General features: G+C 48.6%; 1 protein-coding gene across 1 annotated transcript in view; it reads right to left on the reverse strand.

Annotated features, from left to right (window-relative positions):
* ARHGAP39 (Rho GTPase activating protein 39) overlaps positions 1-25,976 on the reverse strand; it is a 225,971-nt gene that overhangs the window by 82,752 nt on the left and 117,243 nt on the right. Inside the window, exons 2-3 of the mRNA XM_054985596.1 lie at positions 20,737-21,171; positions 2,602-2,682 (exon numbers count right to left, since the gene is read on the reverse strand). Coding sequence (XP_054841571.1) covers positions 2,602-2,682; positions 20,737-21,171 — 516 coding nt within the window. The remainder of the gene's footprint in view (positions 1-2,601; positions 2,683-20,736; positions 21,172-25,976) is intronic.

A 25,976-nucleotide genomic window follows, 5' to 3' on the forward strand; every position in this document is an offset into this window, starting at 1 on the left:
GCTAATCTGTTTTGCCCATACATTATTAATTTCACCCTTGGCGCATATTCAGTATTACATACTTTTACCAGTTCTACCTAACCACTATAACTTTTAACAAACAGTTAATATTTCAAAATACAAAAGTCTATTATACGTCTATCTCATAATAAGAAAATAATAGTAAAGAGTACTTCTACTCAAAAACTACTTCCATATAGCTTTATATTCATAGTATTAAATTTAAAACTTATTCTACTTCTGCATTACAATACACTTATGTTTAAAATTTGTATATAATTTTTTCCATTTAAAAACTATTCCTCATTTTAGATTTGTATCTTACTTGCATAATACACATTATTACTTGCATAATACACAGTCCCATTTTAAAAGAGTTCAGCAAGATCCACTGATCTTTGGAAGCCCTGCTGGCGTTCCATTGGTGGGAGGATTCAAAATGGCGGACAACCTTCTCGAAAAGACAAGAAACGTACCCACCTCTACCCATCTGCCTCAGCAACGCATCATAAGCCAGTTTGGTGTAGTGGTTAAGAGCGCGGGACTCTAATCTGGAGAACTGGGTTTGATTCCCCGCTCCTCCACTTGAAGCCAGCTGGGTGACCTTGGGCCAGTCACAGCTCTCTCAGAGCTCTCTCAGCCCCGCCCACCTCACAGGGTGATATTGTTGTGGGGATAATAATGGCAACCACTCTGAGTGGGTGTTAAGTTGTCCTGAAGGGCAGTATATAAATTGAATGTTGTTGCTGTTATAACAACAGCACACCAGGCACACTCAGCTGGTGCAGGGTTATAATGACGCCCGGGTCACGTGACGCTCTGCCATGTGCCCCAGAATCCAGCCCAGAATCTTCCTCAACAGCCTGGGGTTCCTCGTCAGACACCTCAGCGGGGATGCACGAAGCTGTCTAGTACCAAGTCAGATCGTTGGTCCACCTAAGTTTAGCATGGGTCGCTCCGAACTGGAGGTTGAACATGGGAACTCCTGCATGATAAGCAGATACACGCAAACCTGCCTTATCAGACCATCGGTCTATCAAGGTCAGTACTGTCTACTCGGACTGGCAGCCGATCTCCAGGGTCTCGGGTCTTTCACATCCTCAACCAATCTGGTCCTTTTAACCGGAGATGCTGGGGATAGAACCTGGGAACTCCTGCATGCCAAGCAGAGGCTCTTCCACTGAGCCACGGCCCATCCCCTATGGGAAAAGGTCTCTGTAGGTAAAAGCTTGGAAAGCAGTTTCCCTAACCACTCAGGATTCCAACGGGATGGGGAAGCGCTTCGTCTTTCTGGGCCAGCCCGTTCACAGGGAAATATCCTGCTTTCCTTCGCAAAGAGCAACACCGGGCTTTTCGAAAACACTTCTGAAGTTATTCTGAAGCCCAAGTAAGGGCAAGAAGCACAGATGCCAGCACTTCTCCCTGCCTCACTGCTCCCTTTTTAAAGATGGGAGGATTGCTATTAATGAGAAATGAGAGGCAAATATTGACGGTTTGTTATGCCAAAGCCCCCAGTGCAAACATCTGGGCACAATTCACGTGATGGCACTGCAAGGCGGAGGAGGAAATTTCAGCAGCCAGGCAGCCTTCTGTTTAAAAGGCAAGTTTTATAGCCTTCGAAAGGAGCCCAGAATAAACACAGCTGCAGACGAGCCCTTCTTGGGGCATCCCGCGTGCAGACACCAGCCCGGCTTGGGCCCGACAGCCAAACATCTGGCCAAGTAGGCAGGTGGAATTTTTAGCACTTCCTTTGTTCTTCTGTTATCCCCACCCCACCCCCAATTCTAAGAGGGTACAAATCTGCTCCAGAAAACTCACTAAAAAATCTATTTGCAGCAGGGAAGCTGGGGGCGGGGGTCATTACACTCCATGCCGAAACAACCCTGATTGTCAAGCAGCTGCACAAGAAGGAGAATCTGACAGCGGGTCTGGAAGCAATGCAGGTTCTGACTCAAATAGATTTCTAAGAGAAGATCAACAGCCAGCAAAGAACGCTTCTCTCTGTGTGCCCCAGCTCTTTGGGACCTGGCAAAGGAGAGGCCCTCTGGAAGAGCCTTAAAGGTGATTTGGAAGGGAGTTCTAGAAGGAAATCACGATAGCCAGGGGGAGCTTCCATCTTCAGGAGCAGTATGCCTCCAAATACCAGTTACTGGAAGGCAAAAACAAGAATGAATTATCATGCCCGCTGATGGGCTTCCTGGAGGCATCTGGTGGGGGACATGGGACAGTCTAGCCCCGCAGAGCTCTTCTGATCTTCTTAGGGCCCAAGATGTTAAGGGGACAGAAGGCAGCTTAAAAGGAGAGGTATTTCAGGTTGCTCACCTATGTAAAACTGATAAGCACTTAAAGAGGGCCAAAATGTTGTTCCCTTGCAAAGCAGGCATTTTCCTGGGAATCCTCCCTGTGTAACACGGAGGGTGTTTTAAAAATGCTTCTCTCGCCTATCCCAGACCCGCTTCCCATCCCATGTGTAACAGGCCTCTCTCTCTTCCCCTCCCGCACTCAACTTCCCCAACCCACTTGCAACACCGCAAAGGATCTTCATTCCACCCGCCAAAGCTACAAGCTCTCTTTAAACAGGAAGGAATGAGACCAGCTAACCTGTAGTGGAGTCGTTGCCCGTCAGAGCTGTAATCACGATAGATCTCGTATTCCTTCTCGAAAACTCCTGGGGGCGAGGAGCTGCAAAGAGGGTAGAGAAAGCAAAGTTGTTAAGCAAAGCAAGCAAGCAAGCAAGAGGGAAAAAATTCACGTCAACTCTTAGCAGACTGCAGCTTCCCTTTGACTTCAAGCTTTCAGGGCAATCAATGATGGTCCCACAACCGTGTGTGGAAGTTCGGTGGTCAAGGCCTGAACACACCAATCGGGTTGGCCGGCCCAAAAAGGGGTTTCAAGTAGCCAGCCCGTTGGGGCCCAGAACGGTCTGCCGGCAAAACAAAGGAGGACAGGCTTCTCTATAAGCCAACTTCTTTGGCTGGGGTGATCTTCACCCAACCTTCTTCTGGGCTCTACAGAAGCAGCAATTCCTTATGCTGCAGCTGCATACCCAGAAAACATGGAACGTTAGAGCCCCCGCCCCAAGGAGATTCCATTCCATAATTTGCCACAGGGTCAAACAGGAGAAGAACCCGCGCTTGCTCCAATTAGCCATGCCGACTGGGTTCGTTTCACTGTGCCAAAAAGCGGGTTTCACAGAGGGGGCAGTTCTGTCCCCTACGGCCAAAATTTTCATTGCAGGAGAAAAGACCTGAGAGGGGGGAGAGCAGGTTGCTTTGCTCATCTTACTCTGAAAAATTCTGTAAAAATTGACGGCACTACAGCTAAACCAGAAAGCCAGCTCCGCACACTGTACATCCCAGGGGATAACAGCCACGATTTGGCGGCGGGGGGGGTGGGGGGGAAGCAAGCTATACATGTCATTAATCTTTATTATATTATTGGCTTTAAAGAGATAACTACCTGCCCATACCCTCTGCAACAAAAGGCTTTTCAAACACACCCACATAATAAACTGCAGGAATTTTTTTCAAGCAGACCCCCCCCCCCCACAGCTGGGGAGAGGAACAGAGGAGCAGAGCACCCGTTTCGCATGCAAAGGGCCTCTCCAGTTCAAGGACATCAGGTAGCAGGTTTAGGGGAAAGACCTCTCTCTGTCCAAGGTCCAGAAGTGCAGCTAGCCAGGGAGGGCAGCTCTAAGCAGGATAAATGGCCTGACTCTGGAAGGCAACTTAATATATTCAACCACATGCCAGTTCCCATACACCAGTTGCTTCCCTGGAAGCGGCTTTGGAATCATTTTTGTAGATATGCACGTGTGAATATGGCAATATCAGAATTAGACAAGGAGGAGCAAGTGAACTGACGGGTTGACAGAGTTTGATAGATACAGTGACAGGCGAGCTCTGTGAAGTCACACAACTGGGGAACCAGCCCGTTCTGCCCAGATGAGCTGCCTTTACAACTGGGAGTGAAAGACAGCATCCTTTTGACATTAATTTATTTTATTTATGTTATTTATAGTCAGCTTTTCGCATTGAGACTTGAGGCGGATTACACAGTATGAGTCAATACAGTCAATCGCGAAGACATTTCAATAAACTATCTAATTGGGTATATAAATGCAAATTTGCAAAGCTTTAAAACTAGCAGGAATCTCATACAGAGTTGAAGAAATGCTAAACAGAGCATAAGTAATTCTAAGACTGACATATTAAGCAACATAGGAACTATCCAGTAGGATCATACAGCAGCAGACAGGGCATAGAAGTAAAGTCTATAGTCCCTATCCCTTATGCATCTCTTTGGGACTACCTCTCTACAGTACAGCCCTCTTATCTGAGTAAAAAGCCCTCTTGAATCATTCAGGTTTTCTTTTAATTAAATTTTATTCAGTTTTAACAGAAAGATGCAAAACATAAAAGAACAACAACACACAAAAGAGACACCAAGACTTCCCAAACTAATAATTCAGTTTTGCATTGTTTACCGAACGCCAGGCGAGCGAGAGCTCCCTTGACCTCTGCTTTCACTTTTCTACTGGTTTCACAAGTTTTGGACCTCAGAACCTCAAGTACAGATTGGTGAATGCTTTCTTGTCACAAGTGGGGTGATACCTGAAAAGGCCCCCATGCTCCTGGCTTTCCGCAAAATGCTCAAAACTGAATTTTTCAAAAAGGCTTTTTACTCAGACTGGAGGATGGTATTGTAGGGATGGGGGCTCAGGTGCTTTGCTAATGAGTTAGGGACCATAGCCTTCCCCACTATGTTGCCTTATGTACTACCCATTTACTCTAAATATGTGCCCCCATGAGCTACCTGTGCTTCATGTTGTCTAATGTCAGTCCTAGAATTATGTTCTGTTTCAGCAATTCTTCAACTCCATATTGGATCCTTGCTAATGCTATGTCTTTGTAAACTTGTACTTATTTACTCTACGGCATTGTTTATGGAAATGTCCTCGATATTGTTTGGAAATGTCCTGGCTACTGATTGTACTAATCTCACGCTATGTAATCTGCCTTGAGTCTCAGTGAGAAAGGCGAACTACAAATGACATACATACATGCATGCATGCATGCATACATAAGGAGCTGTCCCTTTGTGTGTGTGAAGATGTCCGTGCATATGCAATCCCGAGACCAGAACGAGCGCTTTACATTTCTACCATTAATAACGGGAGGGTGCTCAGCTCTAGTACAATCAGATCCAACAAATATGGGAGCCCTGCGGTGGCCAAACAGAACTGGGAGCGAGAAGCGACTAGAATACCAAACCGTGGTTCTACGGCATACAGAACTCTACACTTCCCAGAGGATGCTGCCAAACCCCCCCACCCCACCCCAGACTTGTCACCTTTAATGCTGAGCTCTGTCAGGTGCTGTGCTTCTGAAAGCAACAAGCTAAAGATGTTTGGACAGGGACAGATAGAAGCAGCCTCGGGAAAGCACAAGACTCATCGCGACAGGAACCTGCAAGAACATGAAGCCGTCGCTCAAGCTAACCGGCAAGCAAGAAGCTGTGGGCGCATCTCAAATGGAAACTGACAGCGCTCTGGAAGCTCAACTGCCTGGCAACCGCTGGCAGTCTGGAGCCTTTGCTCCTAGCCTTTCTGGCTGCTTTTACAAAGCCTAAACTGAGAACGTCGGGCCCACAGGTAGAGGGCTCAATCCAGGTGTTGGGATTTTAGCAAGTGTCCTACATTAGGTCATGAAGGAGTTAAATTGTTGTTCTGTTTGTTTAGTCAGCTAGTTTGCATAGGACTACTTACCTGTTGAGTAAAAGTTCCCCCCATAGAAAGGGAAGTCTTTATGCTTAACGAAGAGATCTAGGATCATCTATTGGGCAACTAGCTTTACTAGGGGCAATTAACTTCTCTAACATATACCAGTGGGTTTATTGCTCTTCAATCTTTTTTCAGTCTTCATTCAGATTGTATTGAGTTCTAGTCTGACCAGAAAGATGTAGGAACCAGCTATTCTTTATTTTCTCTTCAAATGTACCCTTTTGTCCAAACATGTAGTAAAGCATTTTACTAGCGCAAAAACACTGGAGTCTGTCTTCTTATATTCTACTGCAGTAATCTCTGCTAATTAAGTCCAACACCAGGTAGTGCTGGTTCAGTCACATCTCTGCTCCAAAATGAAGCAGGAAACTAATTTCTACACCAAACAGGTGTGACCCCCCCCACCCCACCCCTCAATCCTGCTATCAACTGAGGGCAGGTGAGCAAAGAAAGGGGCTCTGCTATGACCCCTTTGCTTTGAAGCAAAAATATCCACCCCCATGCTATGCACGCACAAGCAGCCAACACAGCTAGCGCTAGCGCTCTCTCTCTCTCTCTCTCTCTCTCTCTCTCTCTCTCTCTCTCTCTCTCTCTCCCTCCCTTGGCCTTCAATGATAATAACAACAACAACATTCGATTTATATACCGCCCTTCAGGATGACTTAATGCCCACTCAGAGCAGTTTACAAAATATGTCATTATTATCCCCACAACAAAACACCCTGTGAGGTGGGTGAGGCTGAGAGAGCTCTGAGAGAGCTGTGACTAACCCAAAGTCACCCAGCTGGCTTCAAGCGGAGGAGTGGGGAATCAAACCCGGTTCTCCGGATTAGAGTCCTGCCACTCTTAACCACTACACCAAACTGGCTCTCAAGGTGAAAACCATGAGAAAAAAACGGTTGCTCCAAATTTTTCCACTCCTGCGAGACCGTTATTGGCTCTTCCTTCTGAATACCCGGGAGACTCTAATACCCCTTCTCAGGAGGGCAGCCCTACATGTATGACTGATTCATTGTCTCTTCAGGCACATGGCAGCCACGAGTGAAATCTTGCCCAGAGACAGCAGCGGTCTCCCGCAACCAGCTGCCGCGGGTAGGATCAGGTTCTTTGTCCACGCTGGCAAATGCCAGGGTTTTTTTAAGCTCGCTCCTGCACATGGGGTGGTAACAGCAGCCCCTGCCTGACATGACTGGTCACTGTGGGGGTTGCAGTGGGACGTTCACGCCAAGCAGGACGCTGGGGAGCCAGGCCCTGTGGGACGCCGAGGACTGGGCGTTCAGGACGCCAAGGTACGCAAAGCCAGTCCCTTTGCTCAGCAAGACTGGCTAGGTTTGCGCTTCATGCTCCAGCCACAGCCTGGCCCAGCTCCAGCTGCAGCGACAGGTGGGAAAGCACACTGCCGCTTTCGAAACCCCTGCCCATAGACCAACTGGTATCAATGACGGTGCATGACAGGTTTTTAAGAGGCTGGCGTTTATTCATTTTAGATACTTATACTATGCTTTTCTCCCCAACGGGAACCCAAAGTGGCTTACAATGTTGCTCTCCTCTCCTCTGTTTTATCTTCCCAACAACCACCCTGTGAGGTAGGAAGCACTAGCAACTGTCCTATGAGGATCAATTAAAATGCTTGGGGCTGTTTAGGTTAGAAAAAGGGAGAATAAGGGGAGACATGATAGAAGCCTATAAAACTACGCATGGTGTGGAAACAGCGGACAGGGAGCAGCTTTTCTCCCTCTCTAATAATGCAAGAACTTGGGGCCGTCCATTGAAACTGATTTGGGAGAGATTCAAGACAGACAAAAGGAAGTCCATCTTCACACAGCACATTGTTGACCTGTGGAACTCACTGCCACAGGATGTGGTGACGGCTGCCAACTTGGATGGCTTTAACAGAGGAGTGGACAAATCCATGGAGGATGAGGTTATCCATGACTGCTAGTCATGATGGATATCTACTGCCACCAGTACCAGAGCCAGTTTGGTGTAGTGGTTAAGAGCACGGGACTCTAATCTGGAGAGCCGGGTTTGATTCCCCACTCCTCCACAAAGCCAGCTGGGTGACCTTGGGCGAGTCACAGTTCTCTTGAGCTCTCTTAGCCCCACCCACCTCACAGGGTGATTGTTGTGGGGTAATAATAACACTTTGTAAACCGCTCTGAGTGGGCATTAAGTTGTCCTGAAGGGCGGTATATAAATCGAATGTTATTATTATTATTATTATTACCAGAAGCAGTAGGACTGCTTAAACCAGTTGTCGAGGAGCACTGGCAGGAGAATGCTGTTGCATCTGTTCTGCTTCCGGGCTTCCTCTAGACAGCTGGTCAGCCACTATTTGATGCACCCGAGCAGGGTCAGAACAAAGGCCCACGTTCTCGTGTTAGGCTGAGAGTGTGTGAGTGGCCCAAGGTCACCCAGAACGCTTCAGTGGCAGAGTGGGGATTTGAACCCAGGTCTCCTGATCCCAGCTAGACACTCTTAATCCCTGTACTACACTGGCTCCCCACACTGCCGTGCCATGCCAAGACCACTGGAGCAGAGGCTTGTGGCCAGGATTCTCTTGCCTCCCCCTTCCCAGCCTGTCTTCCCAAACCCCGACTCCTGTCTTGGCTTACCCGTTTGCTTTCCCTTGTGGTATTCCATCAAGCCCAGCCACCAGCTGTCCCCTGGACCACTCAGTGGCTGCAGGCCACATTTTTGGCCTCTTTCCCCAACAGTATTCACAGCAGCTCCCAAAGCAACACAGAGAGGCTGAGGCCCATGGGAACTGGAGCTGGCCCAAGCATGAGGCAAGACTAGCGGTCGGTTGGGTAAAGCTCACAAAAGCCAGCCGGCACTTTGCTCCCATCACCAAATGGGCCCTGTCAGTCACGGCAGGGCTTACATGCATTCCTGGGGGCTAATTAGCACCGATCAGGAATAAATCGTTTGATGGCTGGAGAAGGGGAATGGAATGCCAAGTCTAGCCGGAGAGAGGAAGCTGTTTCCCCTGCTATGTTAGGAAGCACAAGAGGGGCTCCCGAATTTCTGCTCTCTCGGGACCCTTTCTGGACACCTGCCTCCTCTAGATTCTAACCAGCAGGTGTCTTCCCCCATGGCAACCGGTGCCCCCCTCAAGTCAGCGGAGTGGGATGCAGATAAATCTCCAGTTCTGCCACAGAGCTCGCTGGGGGGACGCTGGGCCACTCACTCACTCTAGGTCCTCCACAGGGATGTAATGAGAATAAAGAAGAGAAGGAGAGACCCACGTACAGCATCCCTCCTTCAAGGAAACAGAGCTTCATGATGCAAACTGCATGACATCTCTGGGCGGCAGAGTAGAGAGTGCCCTCAAGTCATAGTTGACTTATGGCAACCCCTGGTGAGGATTTCACGGCAAGAGACTCACAGAGGTGGTTTGCCATTGCCTGCCTCCGCAACCCTGGTCTTCGTTGGAGGTCTCCCATCCAATTACTAACCAAGGCCAACCCTGCTTAGCTTCTGAGATCTGACAAGATCAGGCTCACCTGGGCTATCCAGGTCAGTGCCTGCATGGATACTTGGTGGTGGAGAGTTCCCTCAAGTCGTAGTTCACTTATGGCGACCCCTGGTGGGGTTTTCATGGCAAGAGACTAACAGAGGGGCTTTGCCATTGCCTGCCTCTGCAACCCTGGTCTTCGCTGGAGGTCTCCCGTCCAATTACTAACCAAGGCCGACCCTGCTTAGCTTCTGAGATCTGACGAGATCAGGCTCACCTGGGCTGTCCAGGTTAGGATGCTCTGGGTAGTCGCTACTCAAAGGCAAAGCATTTCTTGGGGAAAACCAAGGACATCCTCAGGCCAAACGTAGCATACATCTCTCCTATCCAGCAACTCAGAGGGAAACCTCAACAAAGGGGCGGATCTAGGCACGAGACGCGCTTGGGGAAGAGTGCTTCCCCCCCTCCCAGTCTTGTCAGGGTCCAAAAATCCTCGAAGCATAGGCAGTGGCGTCCTCTGCTTGTCCCGTGCAGCTCCTATCACGTTGAATAAAAGTCAGAGTCTTCTGTGAAGAGCTCGTAGCTGCCAGCCCACTCAGGCCCCCCTCCTCCCACCCACCCCTTCTCCCAACCAACCGCCAAGATCTTTGCTGGAAAGAGACTCGTCAATTGGCTTTCCAGACACTGCTTGGCACCTTGCCCGGGAGAAGGAAGAGAGCCCAGCACGTTGGAGCAGGCAGCATGGAGCCTGCTTGCCTGGCGGGGAATCTGGGGGAAAGCAGAGAAACAGCATCTGCTGTCAAGAGCGGCCCAGCAGGGCCCGGAGCATCGGAAGAAAGGTTTCTCGCTTAGCAACACGTCTCTTCTCTCTTACACGTACAGAGAGGCCTGCAGCCTCATGAGCAGAAGTTGCCGTGCAATAAAAAGGCCCTGGGAGTAGGCCGGAAGCATCTCTGCAGCAGCATAATTTGCAGTGGTCAGCTGTGGAGGGGGGGGGGCAGAAAAGCAAAATGGCAGGGCAAGGAATGCTTTTTCCACAGCTCACACGCTTGGGTGTGTCAAGGCTAACGCAAGAAGGCTTATGCAAGAGACAGACGTTCCGTCAGCTTGTACCAATTGGCTGTTCTCTGCTCTTTGAAGAAATCTCAGCTCTGCTCGTGAGGGGCGACAGAGGAATAGATGCCAGAAGGACGGAGACCAGCTCCCCTCCCTGTTGCAGAAATTTTATATGTCACGTAAAGTTAGCAAAATTTGAGTCCATCTGAAACACGTACTTAAGCCAGGCTTTTGGTCCAGCTAGCCCCGTACCGGCAATCCAACCTGCCAGCGGCTCGCCACAGCGTGCTACTAGAGATGAGCACAAACCAGGAAAATGGCAGTTCATTGCAGTTCGTGGTTCGTCGCATTTTACGAACACAAACCAGCATGAAATTGCCTGGTTCGTGAACCAGTTCGTTTGGTTCGTAGATACGTCACTTCCAGGGCAGTGGAAGGTCTGCAGAAAGCCCCCCCTCCCCGTTGCCTAGGAAACTGATTGATTGGCAGCAGGCTGTCTGCGGTGACAAACCGAAAAACGATCCAAATGAACCGGCCTAAAAATTGGTTTGTAAGGAATGCCCTCTGATGAACCACCGCTCATGAACCAAAAAAACGGCCCAGTTTGTGACACACTTTGGTTGGCATTTCAGTTCATGCCCACCTCTACTTGCTACTAAAGATGAGTTCATCTCCATGCAAAACATGTACTGAACCGCTCAACTGTGGCCCTGTTGTCTGGAAGACAAATGCACCAGGGACCCCTACAGACTCATGCAAACCAGTAAGCAAACCTGCATTCCCTCAAGGAGAAGCTACTACCTATCAGTGCTCCCTGAGAAGCAAACTCACAGGACAAAAGAAATGTATTGCATTCACAATCTTATGTTTTTAATGCACACTTCACCGATAAAGTGATAATGTATAAACTGCTTTCGAAGGGTTCTGGATGCTGGGGGACGTCGCTTCCCCCCCCCCCAGAAATACCCTTAACATGCCAACAGGGAAGGAGCAGAGGAGACGTTACAAGCCCCTTTGCAAAAGAAATGTGCATTTGGAGCAATTGTTAACAACCCACGCTGAGCTCACGGGATAAAGCAAAATGTACTTTTGTTTTCAATGAACCAATTGATTGTCAACCCCTTCTGGGCTATACAACTTGCAACTGCTGACACAATCTTTCCAGCCTTCCCTCTTCTCCCCAGTCCAGGGCAGCCTGACTGCACAAACAACATAGTGTGTGACTCAAACTGTGCACGTGAGGACACAGAGAGATCTCTACCCGCTTGAAATCTGGAAGAGGCCACTGGACGTCAACCCTCAGATCCCACTATCAAAACTCACTCTGTAAAACTTCCAGGCCTTACCTTCTAAAGAACAAAGTCCCCCCCCCCATCCCAGCCACACGCACACCTCGAGTGATACCACGATGTAGGAACAGTCTCCAAGGAGGGACACCAGAACACCCCAAAATGCAAGGCATCTCTGCACCTCTGTCCTCATCACTATGAAGAATAAAAGCTGCACTAGTAAATAAAACTAACAAAGAGCAGGATTACAATGTAAGAAAAAAGGTCCCAAATTAAGGACCCTAAATCTTGAATATCATTCAAAGCACAGGCAGGCAGGACAGACTTTGCCCTGCGCTTGATTACGAACAGGTGATTGGATGCAGCCATCTCCTCTCCAAGGGGAAGGGTTCATAGAATCATAAGGTTGGAAGGGATCTCCAAGGTCATCTAGTCCACCCCATGCACAATGCAGGAAATTCACAACTACCACCACCACCACCACCACCCGACTGCCTCAGTGCCCCCTGCCCCATACCCAGAAGATGGCAAAACACTGTCAGGACCTATTTCTTATGACACAGCCTTATAATCTGGCCAGAAAGCCCTCCTGAATCATTCAGTTCTGCATAGTTTGTGGAAAGTGAGGAGAAAGAGAGCATTCGGGACCTCCCCTGGCAGGCTATTCCACAAGGTGGGGGGCCCCCTCAGAGAAGGCGCATGTGCAGGCAGCCGCTGATTTGGCTCCACTGCGAGGTGGTACATGCAGAAGGCCCCGTCCAGATGAGCGAAACTGCTGTGGTCAAACATAGTGGGAGAGGCGGTGGCACAGATATGAGGGGCCGAGGCCACAGAAACATCGAATTGTAGGGTTGGAAGGTGCCTCTAAGGCCACCCCCTGCACAATGCAGGAAATTCACAAATACCTCCCCACCACACACACACACACACAGTGACCTCTACTCCATGCCCAGAAGATGGCAAAACACCGTCAGGATCCCTAGCCAAACTGGCCTGGAGAAAATTGCTCCCCGACCCCAAAGTGGTGATGGGCCTTACCCTGGGCATGTAAGAAGGGGCCATGAGAAGTAGGCACTGATGTAGCCCTTCCTGCCCTCCCCCTCATGATCTGCCCAGGTTCACAGAATCAGCATTTCTATCCAGTGGCCACCTAGCCTCTGCTTAAAAACCTCCAAAGAAGGAGAGCCCACCACCTCCCGAGGAAGCCTGTTCCACTGAGGTACCCTGATAGTTAATCAGGAAGTTTTGTTAGGAAGTTCAGGATCTTTACTGGCAGACAAGCTGATGTAACCCCAGCTCTGCAGCAGCTGGCCTGATTGTGTGAATGCTGAGTAACTGGACAGACCCACAAGCGTGCCTGCCCTGACCCTTCATAACCTCCCTGACGAAAGACCTCCTTCTCCCGCTGAGCAGTCCAATAATGTGTGGCTGTTTGAGTTCTCAGTACCAAAACAGATGACGTTCAGGCCCAGTTGCCAATAAAAGAAATCTAAAGTGCTTGGAAACCGCAAAACCTGCAAGCGATCGGATGGAATTTTTTAAAAGCCTGTGCAGTCCGTATAAAACCACTCTGCAAAGTCATGCACCTGCCTCATGTCAAAAGAATGACAAAATGGGCCTTTTGTGAGAAACGAGGGAAGCAATTAACTCCCAGGATGTGCTGGGATTGCAAGAACCTCTTTCTTGGCACCTGCAGGAGGAAGAAAATGGTTATGTCACCCTGACGGGTGACAAATGACATGTCAGAGAAGAAAGGGGAAGGGGGGGGATTGACAAGACTTCTGGCATTTTAACAAGCAAAGCCAGAGGTGCACCAGAGCGGCTGGGGGGAATCCTATGCGCTCCTGAAGAAAGTCACGAAAATTTTTGAAGGTTATGAAATTCAGTTCTCTCCATGTGCCTTGCTGCAAAAACACAGAAACACAACATTCGACAGGATTAATGAATTGCCCAATCCAATGCAGAGGAAGTATCAAGAGATGAATGCATCTCCTGCAGTGTTTCTGAGCACAAACAGCAGCCACGGGTTGGGAATTACCGGTTAGTCGGCTGCGGTGCCAATCATCTCTCCAGAGCCGTCATTTGGCCCATGGAAGAAACATATTAGCATCATTTGCAAATCTCCCGTCATATCCCTTTTGGTCCTCAGGATCTTCAGGAAGAGGCTATTTTACTCAGTATATCTTTTGACGGCACGAGGGGTGTGCCGGTAAGGGATTTTTTAGGTTATTTTAACTGGGAGGGAGGCTGCTGATGTCACAGATACCAAAATAAATAATTGAAGTTTGATAGCTCTCCTTGATAGCTTCTCTCTAAGCTTCAGCCAGTTTGGTGTAAGAGCAGCAGGACTCTAATCCGGAGAGCCGGGTTTGATTCCCCACTCCTCTGCTTGAAACTACCTGGGTGACCTTGGGGCACTCACAGCTCTCTCAGAGCTCTCTCAGCCTCACCCACCTCACAGGGTGATTGTTGTGGGGATAATAATAACATACTTTGTAAACTGCTCTGAGTAGGTGTTAAGTTGTCCTGAAGGGCGGTATATAAATCAAATGTTATTACTATTATTGTTGTTGTTGTTGTTATTCATCCTGGCCCTGTGGCTAAGAACCAACTGATTGTTTACACTCTTGCCCCAACAAGCATCGTTCTGCAATAAGCAATCGTTACCTGGATCTTCTCCAACAGAGGCACTCACAAACTTGCTGTTTCTTTCTGTTGGGTACCAGCCAAAGGTCGACCAAAGTGGATGGCAGCTAAGGTAGAGATTTCCTGATGCCTCTTGGGGTGAAAATAACCCCAGAAGTTATTCCAAAGTGTATCATAATTGGTGGTCTGCACTCCATACAGATTCAGAGCCTACAGAACGCTTTTGCTGGCTGCCAGAGAGGAAAGGGTCCGAACCTCTTGTCTCCCGCAGAGCCATTTAGTGCCATAAAAATACAGAGAGCCAGAGAACATCACACCTCATCCCTAGTCACATCTGAGAGCCTCGCTACAAGTGACATCTTACACGCAAACGGCACTTGATCATTTTCGCAAGTCTTTCTGGGAATTGAAGTCCCTCTCCCTCACCCCTTTTCTTTCTGTTCCTTCCTCTCTCTGTTAGAATGCCTGCCTGAAGAGACGGAGAAAGCCTATGACAGCAGCTTTTGCAAATCGTCTTGCTGGGGGGTGGGGGATGCTCTGGAGAAAGCTGACATGTCGGTGAAGTCCTAGTGTCCTTTCAGTGATCTTTGGGGGCAGGCAGCTGCAACTTTGCTAATCATCTTGCTGGGGGGGAAATGCTCTGGAGAAAGCTGAGAAAGTCGCAGCTGCCCACCCCCAAAGATCATTGAGAGCAGGCTTGTGACTGGAGGAGCGATTTGCAGAAGCAGGCTTTCTCCGTCTCTTCAGGCAGGCATTCTAACAGAGAGGGGAAGGAACAGAAAGAAAAGGGGTGGGGGAGAGGGACTTCAATTCCCAGAAAGACTTGCGAAAATGATCAAGTGCTGTTCGCGTGTAAGATGTCACTTGTAGCGAGGCTCTCAGACTAAAAAGCTCAAGAGAACAAGGCAAGATCAATCCTTCCTTATAGGACAGGAGAAGAAAAGGGGGGAGAGAGGAAGATTACAAAAAAAACCCCTCTTGGCCGGGGTGGTGAATGGGCCATTTTACTGCAAGCCATCTTGGCAGCCGTGATCACATGGTGCTGAAATCAGAAAAAGGGGGAATCCCAAATGCTGAGTAAAGTAACGGATGATTTCCAAATGCTTGCAACCTCAAGTAGCATTAACAGTTAAAGGGCTGGCTTGCAAATCGGCTTTCTGCTGGTTCGATTCCCACTCCTGCCATGAGCTCAGCAGGTGACCTTAGGTCAGCCACTCCTCTCAGCCCAGCTCCCCAGCTGTATTGTGGGGATAATAATTCCATTGACTTTGTTCAATGCTCGGAGTGGGGCACTCATCTGTCCAGAAGGGCGCGTATGTGTGTGTGTGTGTGTGAGAGAGAGAGAGAGAGAGACATTATTATTTTCTATCGTTAGGCATATGTGAGATTGCAGGGCAGAGGAACGCATTTATATAACTTTTCTTTTGATCCTTGCTCGGTCTGTTGTGTTTACATATGCTGTGTGCATTTTTTAATTTTCTTTTTAAATTTCCTTTCCTTCTTAATGTAGCCAGTCTGGTCTCTGTGACCCACATTAAAGCTCCTGTTCAATACAGGAAACTGAAAGGGAGAAGAGAGAGCGAGATGCCAAGAGAGGAGCCAGGTTGGTCAAGAGACCTCCGGAAAGCCAAAAACTTCTTCGCACCCATGCAGGCAGAAATGGGTGCTTGCAAGGCTGTTTCCCCACACCTCTTCCTCAGGCCAAGGGGTACAGGAAAATCCAACTCCTCAGCATGTTCTTCTCGTAACTGAGGCCTTCGTGAAACTTCCCATCCTGAGGTTCAGGCAGAAGAGCTTTCTACAGGTGTACAAAAGCAAGCCATTTATCTCTTGACTATCGGAGGCCTCCAGGTCCACCTTCCCTCGAGGAAGCAAGTTCCCGAACGGCCATGCCCACCATAATGACAACAAAGCAATTCTTCCGCAGGGAGCTCATTTTTCACATACAGCACCCAATACTCCTTCCCAGAGCACAGCTGGCATTATATTGCCAATGGGCTGAGGATGAACTGGGGACCTAAGGCCACCTAGCAAGTCCATGTTGGAGGAATGGTAGGAACCAGGGACTTCCTAGCTTACTGCTCAGGCAAGCATGAAGTCCTCAATGAGTAGTCCTGGTGTAGAGGGCCAAAGGGAGTGCCTGCATCCTCAGAGAAAAGGCCCAGTGCAAGACTCAACATCACTGCAGAAGGCGGCAAGACTGACATCTCGAGGAGGAGGGCCTTTGGATTTTTCTCTCCCTACAGCTGCTGATTTTCTGCTCTTCACACCCCGACTCTATCAAGCGAATTGCAGTATTATGAGGCCTTACACCCTTACTTTAAATAGCTGCATGAAACCCTACACACTTTCACTTCTAAACATATCTGAAAAAGGGAGCTTTGACTCTCAAAACTCATACCCAGGAAATCTAGCAGGTCGTGAAGGCACAAACGGACCCAAACCTTGCTCTTCAACACCCCGCTTTCCATCTGAAATGGTTTTGTTGAAGCACCTTCAATCAGAAGCTTGAAGCAACTCGCTGCATTTCGGTCGTTTTGCATCACAATTACTTATCGGGTCTTTTCTTTTTGGTTCTTTCTTCATAAATGCTCCTCAGAGAAACACAGATGGGCTTCCTTCTCCCAGGTCCTCGCTTCTGTTACCAGCCGAAATTCAACCCAAAGGATTCTAGAAACACCCTAGCCCCGGCCCCCTCCCCACTAAGCCAGAAAGAGTTTGGGAAACGAAGGGGAGGAGTTACAGTTTATATCCCATCCAGCTTATGGAAATCAGAAGCAGAAGGACAAATCAGAAACAAAAAGTGGGACAGGGACATTGTGTGGGGCAGGAAACAGAAAACATGAGTTTGGCTGTGAAAGAGCCAGGTTCAAATCCCAGCTCAGCCGCAAATCCCCCCAAGCAGTCCTAGAAAAGTCATTTCTGAGCAAAGGCTTCGGCCGTGGAGGAGAAAAAGGAAATTGTAACTTGTGAAACGCCTTGTAGAATGAAAAGTGCCACAGAAAAGCAATCACTTAGATTTCGAGATCTCATTTCGAGAGACCCTCAAAGTGACAGGTAGGCATACGGACAGAAATGGCTCTCTCCTGGCAACGGAGAACCTGTAATTTCCCCCGAGTTTAATTTGCTTCCAGCTCAGCCTGCCGAGAGGCGCTGCCCTTAGTTCTGAACTTGGCTAAGGAGCAATTAGAAGACAGATTTCTGCTTAACTTGCTGAGCAGAGCTTACCCAGGCACAAACAGACGAGCCCCACGGTCTGCACCCAAGAGCTCAACGGGAATGCCTTCTTAGATGCAGGAGGGGGGGGGGGCAGCTGAAGGTTTTTGCATCCTGCCTGACAACTTGGATGCCAAATACTATAATTTTGAGAACTTCAAAACCCACTACAGGCAAGAAAAATTACAGAGTCTGGCTCCGAAACCAGAGAGCGGGTATTCTCACAGTCCTAAGTAGGAAGAAGCCCGTCTGCAGGACATGCTCGGACATTCCGCACACAAGCCCGACCGGCCAGGGGCACGCCCAAGCAAAATTCTCATTTTCCTCACTACTGAACAGACACTGCCGACGGATCTGCTAAGGTCAGCGCTGAAACAGAGAAACAAAGAGAGGGTAACCTCACAGCCGGATTGAAAAGCAGGGCCGCGATGCATGCGGGACTCCAGGCAGGTGTCAGGGACAGACCCCTGCAGACATCATCAATACAATCAAAAATCAATTTGTAATTGGCACTGCGTCTGCCTCCCTTGCTTCACAGGTTGGCTGACAGCCAGAGGGGTTTATCTGTGGGTTTTCGTTGGGCTGTGAATGCATTTGGCCCTTTGCGAAAGAAGCCTGCTGTCCTTGGAAGAATTCGCAGTTGGTGACGGCCCTAGCAAGGTCTGCATTCAATGTGGATCGTAAGACTATAGAAGAGCTCCGCAGGATCAGACCCCCACAACAATCCTGCCATGTCAATCAGACTGAGAACGGTCCCTGAACCTGGGTCCCTCCAGCCCTAGCCCAACCGTCTCCCTGCACTGGGTCCAGCCAGGGAGCCCCCCCCCCCCCCCGCAAAGAGTCCAAAGGAGAGAGCTCTGACTGTCGAAAGCTTACACCCCAAAATTTTGTTGGTCTCTAAGGGGCCACCAGACCCAAATTCTGCTGCTCCAAAGGCCTGTGTGTGGGTGAGGCCCTTAGAACTGGAGCATAATTTCCACGAGGCCACCACTCAGGAGGCATCGCTCATCCGACCGCTACACGAGCTTTGGACCGGAAGCCTAGACTGACTTCTCCTGCCCCCTCTTCCAACGTCCCTGGCTGCTTCTCCCTCCCACCTCTAGCATGCTTGGCCTGGTCCCCTGGCTGGCCTTCCCTGTGCCCAGACATCTCCATCTGCACCTGGACACAGCCGGCTGGCAAATCTCTGCTAGCTGACCTTCAGACCGCACTGTGTACCCTCGGCCTGCCACACCCGACCCACTTGGCAGCAGCCCCCAGGCGCTTCTGCCAGCCCAGTAGGAGTCCTTGCTGAAGCAGCATTGGGCACAAGGAAAGGCACGCATCCTGCCATGCAAGACCACCTGTTGCCTCCTCTCAGCTGATCTTTAATTACTAGTAACACTGATCCGCTAATTGCTATTATTAATTATATTAACGAACCCTGTTTGCAGCCTCGAGCGGATTGCACAGGCGAGATGCTGAATTCCAGCTCAAATGAGCAAGAAGCGGCGCACCTCCTACCTTATTTCCGAGGCACCCAGGTTTTCACCAGCCGCTGCTCATCAAGAGGGAAAAGCCATCTCGAGAAACCCACTCCGGATTCTGCCCTCCCCGTGTCAATCACAGCCTGCATGAGGTCCATCACCTGCTCGCCTGGATTACCAGCTCTGCCTGTTTAGCTCCTCCTAGCTCACTGGCCACCCATGAAAGAGACGGGCACCTGAAGCAGGCAGAGCAGTCAAGCACCTGCAGTGCCTACAGTGAAGTGCCCCGGCAGGATGGACACCAAATGGCAATGGGAAGGGCGCGGCAGCATGCGAGGGGAAGACAATCTCCTCCTCCTGCTGTATTTCAAGAAAGTGCCACAGCCTGCAAAAAAAGGAGAAAAAAATGCGCACCAAGCGCGTCTGCCCAGCAGATTAAAATCTCCCGCTTGCACTCTAAACCGTGCCTGGAACCAGATGAGCAACTGATCCAGAGCCATGTTAGTCTGTAGTAGAGTTCAGTGGTACCTTTAAGACTTACCAACTTTATTGTGACATAAGCTTTCGAGAACCACAGCTCTCTTTATCAGATGAAGAGAGCTGTGGTTCTCGAAAGCTTATGCTACAATAAAGTTGGTGAGTCTTAAGGGTGCTCCTGGACTCTTTACTACAGACAAGCTACTAGTGCACAATTTTCAGCACAAGGGTGACCGAGCCCCGTATCCAGGCGGCTTTCAGAGGCAGCCCCACCCAAAACGCATTACAGTAATCTAACCTGGATTTGAGCAGAGCGTGGATCACTGTGACCAAGTTACATTTCCCAAGGAACAAACGGCAGGGTGTGTGTGTGTGTTTTTCCTCCATTTTACATCTCTAGTGATACCACAGGCACGCAGAGCCCTGTGTTCTCCGCTGTGACTGACAAAAACGCTACAAGATCTCAAGGGATGTGTGTCAAACTATTTCAAATCGTTCTCATGGATCCGACTGAAAGAGTTGCCGTTCGAGAGCAGAGATCATCAGTGCGGGACCTATTCTGCAGGATTCCAGGGGGCTTTTCAATCTCTATGCAAAGCCCTTAGGACAAATCATTCATAGTTTTGTGGTGGTTGTCATCAATACGCTGACATGTATCCTGTCCAAATCTCCTGGTGATGCAGTAGAGGATCCGAATAACGGCCTGGCTGCTATGATTAACTGGCTAAGAGAAAACAAACTGAAACTGAACCCAGACAAGACAGAAGTGATGCTGGCTGGGAAGCCAGAGATCTTGAAGGACATTTTACTTCCCACTTTCAATGGGGTTCAGTTGACCCCTGCTGACTCATTTAAGACCCTTGGGGTTATACTGAATCCAACATAACTGCTGGAGAAGCCAGTTAATGCAGCTGCCAAAAAAAAAAAGAAATTCTTCCAACTCATTCTAGCCTGGAAGATGGTCCCCTACCTTGACACAGCCAGCCTGGCCACCTGGATCCATGCTACTGAAAAGCTTGAAATCAACACACAGCCCCAAAATGCACATAGGATAAACATTCAACTCACATAATTTTTGACACAGTCTCATAATTTTACCAATTTTTTTTTTTTAATCTAAAGGGACTTTACTGGTCAACCCCAAGCGCGTCCTCTCTCCCTATTCTACCTGACGGCTTAAGACAAAATCCGTGTCACTGAATCGCACAGATCACAGTGCCGGTGGCTCTACTCGCTAGTATACACTGTCAAACTATTTATGCTCCCCCCCCCAACCCGAGAACAACGGCTTTTACACGTGGACACCAGACTTTCGACGTTCTGCCTGTCCCAACGTCTCAGGATTACCTCTCCACTTCCTCTTTGACGGTGGCAAACTGGGAAGCCTGACGGTTCGGCCGGTTCTGCTCCGGCACCTTCTCCACACCTTCCAGCTCTTGTTCCAGGGAAGAGCTGGTGCTGCCTTCCCGGCTGACATCGCTGCTGCGCCCGGGGCTGTTTTCGGTGGAGGCCCGGGGCGACTCCGTGTTCTGCTTCAAGGTCTGCAGCTTGGCCAGCGGGATGATGTCACAGTTCTGCGGGCGGTGCCACACCGTCCGCTGGGTGGTGGCATTGTAGTAGTAGAAGCGCGAGGTGTTGGGGTCAAAGAGCTCCCACCACTGGTTCTCATTGGTGCGCTTGATGCGGACGCCGGCAGGGGGGTCCCACACACACTCCCCCGTGATCAGGTTGGCATACATGCGTTCCCGTGTGCGAGGCTCTATGATTTCCACCCATTCCAACCTGCGGGAAAGAAAAAAAGGTAGAGGCACGTATTTAAAAGCTTGTCCTTCTCTATGACACCAAGCAGTTCCAGGGAAGGAGTCTGGATTCCCAAGCAGTCCGTGCCTCTGGGACCGGCAAGAAATGCCGCTCAAGAGGTACCCTGTGCAAAATATGTCAACACAGCTGACATATGACCACCAATATTAAAAATCAGATATTATCATACCCCTCAATCCAGAAATCATTTTATTAAACGTCTGGAATAATTCTACAATTGCACCATTGAGGAGAAATTTAATTTCATTATTATTATTTGCCGCCAAGTCTTTATTAGCACAGAACTGGAAATCAGATAAAATTCCCACGATTGGACAATAGATACAGAAAACTTGGGACACTGTGATAACGGATATGAGTTCTGAACAATTAATAATGAATGACAACGCTAATTTCCAATCCAGTTTTTGGGGGGAAACGGTATGCCTTTTTAGATCATGTAACGAGTCGTGCATCTTCCCATATCTCTTTGCCAAAGAGGCGACAAAGTCATCTGCCCCCTCCCCATAAGTGCTGTCACCAGAATATGATCAATCTATGGCCCCCACCCACACTCCTCTTGGTTTGTTTATGTTCAGATTGGGGAAACTGGAGTGGGCCACCACCTGATATGCTGATTTAGGTATTTATGTATTTATGGTTTTTTTATTTTAAATCTTATTTATATATGTTGATATATATTTAAATGCTCTTTGAGCATTTTATTGTACCCTGCCCTGAGCCTATTCGCGGGGAGGAGGGCTAAAAATTCTTAAGATTTTGTGTTCTACTAACATGCTTTATTCTAGCTCTTTACTTCTGGAATACTTCTGTTGTTAAGCTGAATTTACGATTAAATCTGTTACTGAAATACTACTTTGCTGATTAAGTTGTTGTATATAAAAAAACTTTTTGGGAATTCAAAATTAAATAAAAAGTGTTTTAAAAATTCAGATATTATTATCTACCGGGGCTGCATGCAACCGTCTACAGCAGGCTCAAACACAAAAATGGGATGCGTTATTGGGAGGGGGGGGGAGGATGAAACATTCCTACTGACAGCGGCAAAATTTCTAGGAAATTTGAAGCCAGAAGGAGGGGCAAGTTTTCTCCAAAAAAAGAAAAAAAGGAAAAAGAAATTTGTGGGGAGGGGTGAAATCTATTGGGACACTGACTTTGCTATCAAAAGAGCAAGATTCAGGTCTAGTAGCACCTTGAAGACCAAGATTTCCAGGGTTTGAGCTCTGGAGGGTCAAAGGTCTCCATGCTCTTATTTAGCATAATGAAGTGTATCATATAGAACACTGTTAGCACACAAAATTGCCCTGCTTGGCAGACTGAAGCATAAACAGCTTAATTTTCCATGCACAAAAAATGCAAATACATCATCAATGCAAACTTATGTGCCTGATGCTTCCCAAGCAAATACATCTTTGTTTTAATGGTCACCAGAGGAAGGCAAGCAGCCACCCCCAGCGGGGGGAGGGGGGGAAAGGACCCATGTATTTGTCTCAGGAAAATGGAATCACCCTCTAGACACAGAAGGCTGTCTTGGATTTGAGTGTTAAATAAATCTTCAGCAGGAATTATTCTCTAATGCCGTAGGCTGCCTGGCATTCAATGCATTTTGAGTGGGGGGAAATTCATCTTAAAGAATTTTGCTCATTCCAAAAGAGAAAATATTTCAAAGAAGGGTTTTTTTAAAAAATTACTCCTCAAAATTTCCAATTTTTCCAATGGAAAAACTGAAAAGTCTTTGGGCGGAAAACACACGGAAAATAAGTCTTATCGCCCCTAGGCCTTCACGTTTCTAGCCCCACCTCAGTTCACAGTTCTTTTGCTCCGGATCACACCGCATCTAAAACTGGTACCAATTTTTTTTAAAAGGAAAAGGAAAGAGGAGAAAGACTTTTCATGCCCCTCCTGTATAAGGTCTGGTTTGGCAAACTCCATATACCATGGATAAAGTGCTACCTGGGGAGTAAACTACGTTTACATGCTGTGACATGAAGAGACTTGATATACGCAGTCATAGCATCATAGGGTTGGAAGGTACCTCTAGGGTCATCTAGTCCAACCCCCTGCACAATACAGGAAATTCACAACTACCTTCCCCCCACACCTTCAGTGACCCCTGCTCCATGCCCAGAAGCCTTTCGAATACAGCACCGAAGGACATTATACAAGGATTGCATGAACAGTCTCCCGACAGTTTTCCTTTTTATTATTTTTGATGTTGTAAAGCAGCCACGATTTGGAATAGAAGAGGGGCAGGCAGGGCAAGAAGGGGGCGCTTAAACCTTTCCCCTCCCGCCGCTGGTCCATTCCAAGTAACATGTCTCAAGCTGCTTCAAGGCCAATGAGTGCAGGAAAAAGGTGCCCCAGAACTCCTTTCTTTTTCCATCTGGGAGAGAGGGAGGGTGCAAGTCAGGGAGGGCGATTTTGAGTGGAGAAAGGGCAAAGACGGCTTCGCTGAACTCCTACGCAACATCTGCTTCAGCCCACAACAAAAGCGCAGGTCCGTGGGTGGCTCAGCTGGTCCCAAGTAACCAGGCTCTTCAGTCTAACTTACAAACTGCACCCATCACAATGGTCTTATTAATATCAGAGACTGTGTGTCAGCAGCCCTGCACAACACTAGACAAGGTTCCTTGGTTCAGGTGAGCTCTTTCCAGGTATCATCGTAATCCCCCCCCTCTCACCCTTTATGCTCCAGCTTCGGAGGGCACACCATGGGCATGGAAAATCTCACCAGCTTGCTTGTTTTAATTACTTTGCCATAGAGGAATAATAACAGTGTACTTTTATATCGCTTTTCTAGACAATAAAATCAGTGTTGTTATTATCCCTACAATGCAGCTGGGGACCTGGGCTGAGAGGAGTGGCTGACCCAAGGCCACCTGCTGAGCTCATGGCAGGAGTGAGATTCGAAGCAGCAGAGTGCTGATTCACAGCCCAGCCACTTAACCACTATGCTACAGCAGCTCTCATAATAACTGAGCTTATATACAGTATGTCACTCTTCTAGACAGATTCATGCCCACTCAGAGCACTGAAAACAAAGTCAACGGAATTATTATCCACCCATGCAGCTGGGGCTGAGAGAAGTGGCTTACCAGGACCACCTGCTGAGCTCACGGCTGTCGTGGGATTCAAACCAGCAGAGTGCCGATTCGCAACCCAGTCATTTAACCACTATGCTACAGCAGCTCTGGTCACTCATGTAGGGAAAGAGGAAAATTAAAAGTCATTGAGCAGGTGAACGTGATGACAATGGACAGAAACAAGACCTAAGTAACTGCCTTAGTCCACAAGAGCCGGTTGGCAGGTGGGCGACATGGTTGCAAAGGAGTATTTGGAAGCCTCACCGGGCAGGGGCCAAAGGGCAAGGCTCGGCTCTAGTTGCTGGCCATACAGCGCAAAGGGTAGAACAGTAGCTCTAGATTTTTAATCCGCCACCCACCAAGCACATGATACCATTGTCGAATGCCCCCCAACCCACAAGTAAAAGGTTAAGACATAAAAACAGAACTCCCAACAAGGCAACTTTATTTATATAAGAGCAAGATTTGAGTCCAGTGGCACCAGCAAGATTTCCACAGTTCAAGCTTTTGAGAGTCAAAGTTCCCTTCTTCAGATATCTGACGAAGGGAGCTTTGACGCTCGAAAGCTCCTACCCTGGAAATCCAGTTGGTCTTTAAGGTGCTGCTCGACCCAAATCTTGCTCTTCTACTGCAGACCAACAAGGCTACTCACTTGAATTTATTTATACCAGAATATTTATGATCTCTATACATCGGATACACAAACCTGAGGCATACATTCTGTGAGATTCTTGAGCCTGGTGGCCATCAGCCGACTCTTTTAAGGTTAGACTAGATTCTTATTTGTGGGGAGAGGGAGATAAATCTAGTGCCTTACGGGGTTTGCAAAAGCCCCCCTTCCCCACCAAGTCATTCACAAGCTCTCCTCCACGATGTAAAGGCACGCAACACCCCCAGTTACTTGCCAGGGATAGCTCCTCTTTTCTGCACGCTTCCAACCTGCGGGATACCAACCCGCATGTACCAGTTCAAATGCAGGTAAACCCGCTTCCCGCTAGATGACTGCACCAGATCACAGCGCAAGCTGCGTGGGGGCACTGAGGCCCCGTGAACCCCACCCACAGGCCACTGGCACACTTTGCCAAGGCAGAAAATCCAGCCGGCTCTTCCCCACTAATTTAATGTGGGGGTGCACATACCGCCCACCCCAGCTTTCAGCAAGAAGCAGGGCCATATTTACGGAGGACAGGATAGCAAGAGCAAAAGCCACAGAAAGGTTCAGCCTTACATAATGGGACTTGCTGAGCAATCTGGCAACGGGACAAGCGTCCTGATTTCCGTCCCAGAATGTGTTCGCGGCAAAGTCTGGACTTTTAAGATACCTGTGAGCTACAGAGGGGTTTGGGGGGCAGAAGAGAAGACTATACAGCTACACTCTGCAAATACACACAAATACAGTTTTCAACAGAGATCATCTCTCTTAACCATCCAGTAATCACCTTGCGAGGGAAGGTAGTTATCTCCAAACTGAAGGCTGGGAGAGGGGGAGAGGGAGGCAGATCGGAGCACTAAGGCTGAGAGATAACTGGCTTGACTAAGGGAACCCGACAAGCAGACCTCCAAGTTTATGCACTCCACGTTCTCAGCTCCTCTGCAACACAGACACCAACCGCTCTTCCAGCAAGACAGAGCAAGATCCGAAGCTGTGACTCACAAAAGCTCAAACCCTACCACAAATTTTGT

This window comes from Eublepharis macularius, chromosome 7 (genome assembly GCF_028583425.1).
Source record: "Eublepharis macularius isolate TG4126 chromosome 7, MPM_Emac_v1.0, whole genome shotgun sequence".
Classification (NCBI taxonomy): Eukaryota; Metazoa; Chordata; class Lepidosauria; order Squamata; family Eublepharidae; genus Eublepharis; species Eublepharis macularius.